Genomic DNA, 9,708 nt, shown 5'->3' with positions numbered 1-9,708 from the left:
AATATGTAATTACTCCTTTGTCTCTTCGAATTCACAAGCCAATGGCATTATGGTGGCATCTTCAACAGAAGGACTGTACAGTATATGTGTAAAATTGCCTTCTTCTTAAAGGCCATTGAAATAGGGTAACAAATGCTTGTCTTGGCAGTGATACATCTAGAAATTTTAAAAATACAGTTCTTTCCTCCTACTATTCAACAACTTGCAACCATGGAACTCTTGAGTGTTTTATTTTGCCGCAAACGTCTACTGTTAGAAATAACGTAGCTGGGAACTTTGTCACCCATACAATATTTAAACTTAAAAAATTCAAACCCATTTGAGGGATGTTTGTATTTCTGGGAAAGTCAGCTTCCATTGTCCATCACCAAGATGTAATGGGACAGCGAGTTTAAAGATTTTCCGTCAGATACTACCAGGGATATCTAATATATTTTAAAAATTAGAATTCTGTCGCACTTGGAGAAAAACTTGTAGTTGTGGTATTGTGCCTGTGCACTGAAAAACAGTTAAGTTCATGACTGGTGAAATGAAATAGACCAAGATTTTGCAAGTTGCTTCCTGGAAGGACCGTGGAGGTATGAATGGATGATCTGGAGGCATTATGTGGAAATCAAGGTTGATATAGAATATTGAGTTAACGCGAGTGAACAGTCGATTGAGAGAGTCAGTGTGGATGGGTTGATGATCTGATAAGTGCCAATGACAAGTAATACAACTGAGTGAGTGGGCGATCCGGAATCAATGTGAACGAGAAACCGGTTTGGAAAGTGGTTCTGGAGTTAATGTGTATGAGTAAAGTCGGCGTGAGTGAGTGAGTGATCCGGAGTGAGTGCGCCGGCGGCGGAGAGTGATCCGGATCCGCAGGCGGGCAGGGGTCGCTCTCTCTCGCTCGCACTTGGAGCACCGCAGCCGCCGTACACACGCCGCTCAAGCACTGCCCAGCCCAGAGAGAGCGGCGGACAGGGAGGAGAGGCGAAGTGACACGGCCGCTACGGCGCCGGGGATCCTGCTCTAGCTCGAGCGCTACAGCGGAGGCCGATCCGAGGGTAAGGCCGAGGCCGTGGGCGGGCTTGACTTTCTCAGCCGGCCTCTGTCTGTCTGCTGTCGGCTCGGAGTGGGCGGCAGGGAGGACGCGGCCTGCCGGCGCCGCTCAAACGGTGACTCAGGGTGGCGGAGAGTGGGGTGGGGGCCCGGCGCTGACTCTCGTCGCCTGTGACCTCGGCCGATTCAGGAGGGCCCGGGCCGAAGCGGGGCCTGAGGGAAGATGAAGAGAGGCCACACCCGACATGCCGTTGGGAAGTGATTTCACCCCTTAAACTGCGGGTCACTTCTTCAGCGCCTTCCTTGGGCACGGTTTCCCCACTTTACCTTCCTCACCCAGGTTGTTTCTTAACCCGTATTAACCCATTCTGTACCTTATCCCCTTCCCAATTTATCGCTTTCCGGCACCCTATCTAACCCTTTACCTACTTTCCCCTCCCTACAATTCTCAAATTCTTCCTTTTCCGCTCGCCCCTCTTCCTGCCACCTTCTCCCTCCACTTGTCCTCTGCCCCCTCACCCCACCCCACCCATCTTCTGGCTCGCCTACTCACCTACTCTCCTGTCCCCCTCTCCCTCTCTCCGTCCCTTCTTTCTGGTTCCTCCCTTTTTCCATTCTCTACCCTTGACCCTAACCCCCACCTCTTCCCTGCTGCCTTTACATCGCACCACGCTTGTGGCACTATGATACCTTGCATTCCCTGCCCCTATTGTATCCTCCTGTTGCCACCCAACCTTTAGCACCACCTGTTCCTCACCCCTTGGCCAACGACAATTTTATGTACTTAATATTCTGCACTCTCCAATGACTATTCAAACTTCCCTGTATTTTTCCATCTTTACCAATTTTTTTTTTGTAAATCTCTTCTGACCCCTTGCAAGCACCTGTTTATAATATGTTGACCAAAATTCTTAACCTGTGGCTTACCTGGTATTTAATATGGCATCAGTATGACCTCTACTCTTCCATTCAATGTTGGTTCATTTCCCTTTATGTGACTTACAGCATTCGACTTGGCAGATATGCTATTGCGTGTTACCTGTGGAACTTCCAAGAATATTCTTGTTAGAATTTATGTTGAATGCAAATTGTCTCAGTGGGTTTGGAAATAGGAAATAATTTTGTATGTCACAATTAAAATATGTTTTTTCTTAGCCTCTTTAAACTGCTGGCGGAGCTCATAAAATGAAAGGATGAATTGGTCCACTTTAAACATTACTTTCATTAATGCTCCATCATGGAATAACTGCATAGTGGCAGAGCATACCCAGAACCCAGTCATTCTGCTCCATTAACCCAGATTGAGAACAAAAAAATTAACAAGTAGTTAAATTTAATCCCCACACCAGTTACCCTTTTAATTTTTCTGCAATTGAGTATTAGGGCTAAATCACGTGGTATAAATTGTGATTACCCAAGCATAGACAGAAAAGATTCTGCTGCTATTTGAAATTCTGAGTCACTCACACAAAATGCTGGAGGAACTCAGCAAGTCAGGTAGCATCTATGGAGGGAAATAAACAGTTGATATTTCAGGCCGAGACTTGTCATTAGGACACCGCTGTCTGCCTGGTGCCACGATGCAGGGTTCTTACATTTACAAGGATGAGATGTGATCCTTTTCAGATAGGACCATGAATTCTGTTTAAAACTGCAAGTACAGTGGATTCTAGTTAATTAGGCCATCGGTTAATCAGGGTAGCCGCTTATCTCTTAAAGAACAAAAAAAATTGAGAAAGTAGCTGGGAGCCCCTTCGTTTATTTGGGACATGATACTGTTTAGTTGGGGCAGGCAACTGTTGCTGAACATTTCTAACTACCAACAGTCACTTGCGTGTTTGTGTTCAAAAGGCAGTGATTTTTGTCACCGATAGTTGAGTAATAAACGGTAAGGCAATTCAAAACTGTTTTGCCCACTGAGGTTTCAAGCGTTCAGGTTTAGAGATGCCAGAAATGGCTGGGAGTGTGAAACGATTTCACTACTTCAAGAAAGGAACTACAAAGGAATGTTACAATTAAAAATGAAAATTTGGAGGATGTAATTGTCTAAAATGCTGATTGAAGTCAGTCCTCTATCTGCACTAAGTGCCTGGACTGATTTTGTTCATTTACAGTCAATCAAAAGAACATTAGCATACACTTGAATGAATTCCTCCATCGATAACCATTCGGAACAAATACAGTTTTCTAGCACTGTAGTAGTTTTGATAGTGTCCTAATTTATTCTCTATTTAATTTAAATACATAATTTGTTACCCAACACTTACAACACACTGGAGGAACTCAGCAGGTCAGGCAGCATCCGTGGAAACGATCAGTCAAGGTTTCGGGCCGGAACCCTTCGTCAGGACTGAAGTGGGGTGGAGTCGGTGGCTTACCTCTTTGCACACTGTGGGTTCGCAAAGAAGGTGTGGAAGAGAATGGAGGGGACAGTACTAAGATTCATGCCCAGCAGCTGCGTTACCGAGGACTCTGTGATCTACGGGCTGTTCCCGGGGACGCACACGGAGACAAACATCCGGTGCTGCTGGCAGATCATCAATTCGGTGAAAGACGCTCTTTGGTCGGCCCGAAACTTGATGGTCTGCCAGCAGACGGAGATGTCCGTGACTGAATGCTGCCGACTGGCACACTCTCGTCTGCAGGAGTACGTTCTGAGGGATGCACTCAAACTTGGTGCGGCCACCGCGAAGGCCCGGTGGGGAAGGACCACAGTTTAACGTTCATCACCCGTAGGAGGGGGAGACCTACCCTCATCAGCGGTGTGGACAGATAATCAACATGGTGCCCAAGGAGTGGGTGGAATTGTTAATTTGGGAAAGTATTAGAGCCATTGCCTGCCTTTATTGTTGAAAATTTTGATTGTTAATAAGTCTTAACTCTTGACCAAGGGTTGAGAGTAAACGCATGATTTACTGTAAACATCTTTCGTTTGTAAATGAACAGAGAGTCAACGCAAAAATTTTATTGTTAATAACTTGTATTGAATAAGGACTCACAGTCAACGAATGGTTTTCTTTTCTTGTATGTAATTATTTTTATTTTGTAATATTTCTGAATAAAGTATTTTTGGAAAAAAAAAGTGAGTCCTGACGAAGGGTTCCAGCCCAAAACGTTGACTGATCATTTCCACGGATGCTGCCCGACCTGCTAAGTTCCTCCAGCGTGTTGTGAGTGTTGCTTTGACTCCAGCATCTGCAGAATATTTTGTATTTATAATTTGTTACCCAGTTAGTTTTTTTTTACACCTTTTAACTATTTCCATGAAAGTGGCATATTGGGCAGCCACTAAATTGGGCCAAAATATAGGTCCTGATGTGTCCCAATTAACTGGAATCCATTGTATTTTTGTGTTTTCCACATGTTCCTAATATTTAATTAGATGGTTCAACCTTGCAATGACTGACTGATGTTTATTAATCCTCCGGTACTTTGTTCAATTTTAGCTTTAAAGGAAAATATTCATGTTAGGATCTGTGTTGCATGCCAATTGTCTTACAATTAGGCTATCAGGTTACAGGTTTCATGTAGGTATAAATCAGTGTATCCCAGTTTATCCAAATGTTACAAAAATATTTCTTTAAATGAATGGTTGTTGGGTTATATAGAAGTAACATCACAAACTTAAAAATTCTGCATCTGTGTGCCTTGTATTCATTGATACATTTCTTTGAAATCAAATAAAATTTAAGTAATTTTTTGTAATTGAAAAGCTATGTAGAGAACATGAAGTTATTTTCATAATATAGCATTTTTTAACAATTCCTTGTTAACAGTGAATAATTCAAATTTTAGCTAAATATATCTCTGATTAGTGGTTTAGCTAGTAGTGAATTTCCATAGTTATTGAGGAAAAAACAGTTGAGATGAATAAATTAATAAACTATATTAAGACATTAAGATTATGTTTTTAGCTAAATTCATAGAAAAAATATTTTTTTACTGAAACTGTTTATTGGATGTCTGCAGTTTATCTACTGTTAGAAATTATTCCTCCCTATATTCATGGGTAAATCATTGAAAGCATCTTTCTTGAATGTTTGGGAAATACTTATTTTTGCTCCTAATGCACAATAGAAAATATTTATTTTAGAAAATGCTTTGGGATCCACAGTTTGATGTTGAAGCAATACAGAGTTGTCTATTTTGTTTCAACAACTGGCATATTGAAAATCATAATAACAAAAAAAAATCAAAGTTTTGTCTTTGCCTTTTAAGTGCCCTACAATGTCCCTGAAACCACGTGTGGTGGATTTCGATGAAACATGGAACAAGCTCCTGACAACAATCAAAGCTGTTGTCATGCTGGATTACGTTGAGAGAGCGACTTGGAATGACCGCTTTTCGTATCCTTGATGATCAAATGAAAGAATTGTGGTTTTAGTCTGCTATATTATTGAAAAATGATGCAAACTCAAATGCGTTTCGAAACCTTAAAAGCAAAATAGCATTCCCTCGAGGAGGGGTTTTCATTAAATTTGCAATGTATTCTATTGTGAAGAATTTTTGGATTCATTTGATTTCATCAACAATCCTATGAATATGTTTGTTATAGTACACGTGTCCTTGTCATGGGAAATTATTGCAGCTACTTGTTTATCCTTTTGTTAATTGATAATTTTACAAAAAATGGTTTTGATCGAAGAGCATAATAATTCATAAATATTGTTTTAATCTGTGCCAATTTAATATATGTATTGCATGATAATTTTCAGATAGGCTATAATTCTGATTTTTCATCAAATTCTGTCATCTGATACTTCCAAATGATCATGGGCATATCATTACCAAAACTGAAAAAATGGACAGTTCAACACTATTCTGAAAACAGCATTTAGAAGTTATTCACCACTTAATGTTGAACACTTTGAGACTTCTAAAAGTTTTATTTTTATCCTTTTTAATATATCCCATCATCGTTGATTTCATAAAGGCCCTTAATATTCTGCTCAGAGACATATATGCTTTGTGTGTGGCCTACCCAGAACCTCTGGGAGAGCGACTCTACACAGAAACAAAAATCTTTCTGGAAAATCACGTCCAACTTCTATACAAGGTATACCTTTTACTTCCAAGCCATTTAATGTAGACTTTTACATGCTGCAGTCAGCAACTGAAATGCAGATCCAGAAAGGAATTGAAATTCTCTGCATATTATTTAATCTTTACAGGTGATCAATAATCGTGAATAGTTGTGAAAGATAGTGAAGGGAAAACTGTTAAGATGGTAAAAGTGGCAGCATAAATTATTCAACCTTATTGAATGTGTTGCACAGACAAATACATTATAAGATTTTGATCAAGGTATTCAACTACGTGTCGGCACTTAAACCACAATTCATGCAGACCTGTTCAACAGCGTGCTTCCAACAAATTTCCCTGTTAAATTGGTTTTAACGTTTGGAATATCTTACGAGTGATAGTAATTTTAGGATCATCTCACATTTCCTCAATTTTATTATTATTGTGCCCCATTTCATCCCAAATCATACAGATTAGCCCTCATATTATGTTGAAGTAGTTGATTTAATCAGAATGTGGAGTATTTGGTATGATTTCCTTCACTTGACCCATTCTTTTGTGACGAAGGATGAAAATTGACTATCATTGCTGGTCCAGGTTCATATTGGTAGAGAGCTTTCATGGAAAATACCCAATGAGGCAAAGTTTTTAGATGAAATTACACTCACTGTTATTTAGTGTAAAACATTGAACCATTACTCTTAAGCAGTTTTAACTTTGAACTTTGTGTACTTTCAGTGCCCTCTGTGCATCCACAAGTACCAATTTTTTTGATGGATCCATTGCTGAAAATTTTGCTTCTGTTAAAAACAATTACTTTTCACCTTAACTTTTGGAAAACGTTAAATTTGGATAATTAGTCCAAATCTCAAGCTAACTTTGGGAATAAATATCTCAGAAAATGACAGATCTAAAGAAAAGCAACACACACAAAGCGCAGGAGGAACTCAGCATCTGTAGAAAAAAGTGCAGTGGACCATTTTGGGTTGAGATCCTTCATCAGGGCTGGAGGAAAACAAGATGAGTCAGAGTTAGAAGGTGGGGGGAGTGGAGGAAGAAACACAAGGTGCTAGGTGAAGGTGGGAGGCAAGGAGTTAAGGTGAGAGGGCAGAGGGAAAAGGGGGATGTGGAATAGAGAAGGTGGGGGGTTATTATCAGAAGTTCGAGAAATCATTGTTCGTACCATCAAGTTGGAGGCTACACCAGACAGGACATAAAGTGTTGCTCGTTCAACGTGAGTGTGGCCTCATTGCGACAGTAGAGGAGGCAATGGATGGACATGTCTTAATGGAAAGTGGAATTAAAATGGGTGGCCACTGAGAGATCCCACTTTTTCTGGTGGATGGAGGGTAGGTGCTCGGTGAAGCTGTCACTCCATCTACATCGGGTCTCACCGATATACAAGAGGCCACACTGGGAGCACCGGATATATTAGATGACCTTAACAGACTCACAGGTGAAGTATCGTATCACCTGGAAGGAGTGTTTGGGGCCCTGAATGGTAGTGAGAGAGGAGGTGTAGGGGCAGGTGTAGCACTTGTTCTGCCACACTCAGGTTAGAGGAGCAACACCTTATATTCCGTAAGGGTAGACTCCAACCTGATGGCATGAACATCAATTCCTTGAACTTTCGATAATGGTCTGCCCCTTATCTATTTCCCATCCTCTATTTCCTCTCTCACTTCATCTCCTTGCCTGCCCATCACTGCCCTTTGGGGCTCCTCCCCCTTTTTCTTTCTTCTATGGCTTTCTATCCTCTCCTATTGGATTCACCCTTCTCTAGCCCTTGTATCTCTTTCATCAATCAACTTCTCAGCTCTTTACCTCACCCCACCTCCTTTCACAGTTTCACCTATCACATTGTATTCTCCCTCCGCTTCCCCCATCTTCAAGCTCTGACTCATCATCTTTTTTTCTCCAGTCCTGCTGAAGGGTCTTGGCCCAAAACATCGACTGCTTACTATTTTTCGTAGATGTTGCCTGGCCTACTGAGTTCCTCCAGCATTTTGTGTGTGCTTGGATTTCCAGCATCTGCAGATTTTGTCCTGTTTGTGAGTCTAAACAAAATCTTTTTTTTTTTGCAACTTTAAAGTTCCACACTTATGAGTATCATTTCATCGCAATGTGGCTTGCTTCCAATTGTGTGTAAATTCTTGGCTCAATAAATAAATCTCCACATCAATCCTTAATTTCCAATTTAAGTTGTCATAGATTTGAATATCGATTTATGCCTTTAAGATCATTAAGGTTGTTCAGCTAGCATTACTTTCAAAGTACTTTTGTCTTCGAAGTGATACTGTTGATATACTGTTATTTGCAGAAAGTTTTGGATTCTGAAGAAAAGATTTTGATAATGTACCATAAATATTGGGAAGAGTACAGTAAAGGTGCAGATTATATGGACTGTTTATATAGGTAAATATATTTGTTCTTTAAAATATATTTGTATTATTTTAAGGCTTATATTTGTTTTGGACAATTGTTCATTAGATGATAAAATATAAATATTGTGATTCTTATCAACATGGTGGAAATCTGAGCACTCAGTAGCTTGGGAAATGGTTTATATTGTTTTTGACATTGTAGTTCTTAAAATATATTTTGTTAATCCCTATATTCGCTGGTTGACGTTTGAAGAGTGAATTAACAAATGTTCAAACTTGCGTACATCCTTGTGATTTACTTTGCAGCTTAATATCTGCGTTGGTCGTGAAAAACTAGAACGCTGTAAAAACACTTAAAATTGGAGTTGAAATCTTGATTACATTTGTAAACTTGCATGCGTTTATTTTTAGGTGTGGGTATCAAATGGCAGTTAACTTGAAATGCTGCTGATAGGTCTTCTTGCCTTGCTGAATCCCTGACGTTTTTAAAAAATTGTTCTGTTACCACAGATATCTCAACACACAGTTCATCAAGAAGAACAAATTGACAGAAGCTGATCTTCAGTATGGATATGGTGGAGTGGACATTATTGAGCCGTTGATGGAGATAGGCGAGGTAAGCTCTTCTAAATAAAATATTCTTTTGATCAACAAGACAGCTTCTTCTTAAGTCCATCATGCTTACTGTGGTATAGGCTGCCAACAGCAGCTCACTAAGAGGTCTCTGTCCTGGGTTGATAGAAGGTTGATTGCCTTCCACTTTCACCATATGACTTCATATGTCTTCTAGGCAAAGGTCCTTCCTGTCCCAGGGATGAGGTCTTTGAAGTTTCTGTATCTCTGGATTTTTAATCGGTTGGAGTTGCTAGTCCCATGCCCAATCCTCCTCCTTTTGCAGCCTGGGCATGGAAGAGTTATGTTAAGGGCTGTTTTGTTTGAATATTGAATGAAACCAACAAGGCAGAGCAAAATACAGCACAGAAATGGGGCCTTCATGTCCAGACTAGCAATTGATTACCCAAGTGTACTGTTGCCAGTACATGGTCCATAGCTTCTATGTCTTGGTAATTCAAGTACTTATTCTTAGGTGTTTCTTAAAATCCCGTTTCCATTTCCCTCTCTCATCTCATCTCATCTCCTTATCTGCCCAACACCTCCCTTGGGTGCTCCTCCCCTTTCCCTTTCCCTTACATGGTCTTTTACTTTCTCCAATCATGTTCTTTCTTCTCCAGCCCTTTATCTCTTTCACCGATCAGCT

At 40.4% G+C, this 9,708-nt stretch overlaps 1 protein-coding gene across 1 annotated transcript in view; it reads left to right on the top strand.

Annotated features, from left to right (window-relative positions):
- The first annotated feature begins 642 nt into the window (after window positions 1-642).
- Window positions 643-9,708, top strand: part of cul2 (cullin 2) — a 75,255-nt gene continuing 66,189 nt past the window's right edge. The window contains exons 1-5 of the mRNA XM_072253988.1: window positions 643-1,049; window positions 5,263-5,390; window positions 5,998-6,100; window positions 8,387-8,481; window positions 8,961-9,066. Of these exons, the coding sequence (XP_072110089.1) occupies window positions 5,272-5,390; window positions 5,998-6,100; window positions 8,387-8,481; window positions 8,961-9,066 (423 nt within the window). The 5' untranslated portion in view covers window positions 643-1,049; window positions 5,263-5,271. The remainder of the gene's footprint in view (window positions 1,050-5,262; window positions 5,391-5,997; window positions 6,101-8,386; window positions 8,482-8,960; window positions 9,067-9,708) is intronic.

Source organism: Mobula birostris, chromosome 3, assembly GCF_030028105.1.
Source record: "Mobula birostris isolate sMobBir1 chromosome 3, sMobBir1.hap1, whole genome shotgun sequence".
NCBI classification, from domain to species: domain Eukaryota; kingdom Metazoa; phylum Chordata; class Chondrichthyes; order Myliobatiformes; family Myliobatidae; genus Mobula; species Mobula birostris.
The sequence above is the reverse complement of the archived record's forward strand: the minus strand, read 5'-3'. Positions and strand labels throughout refer to the sequence as shown.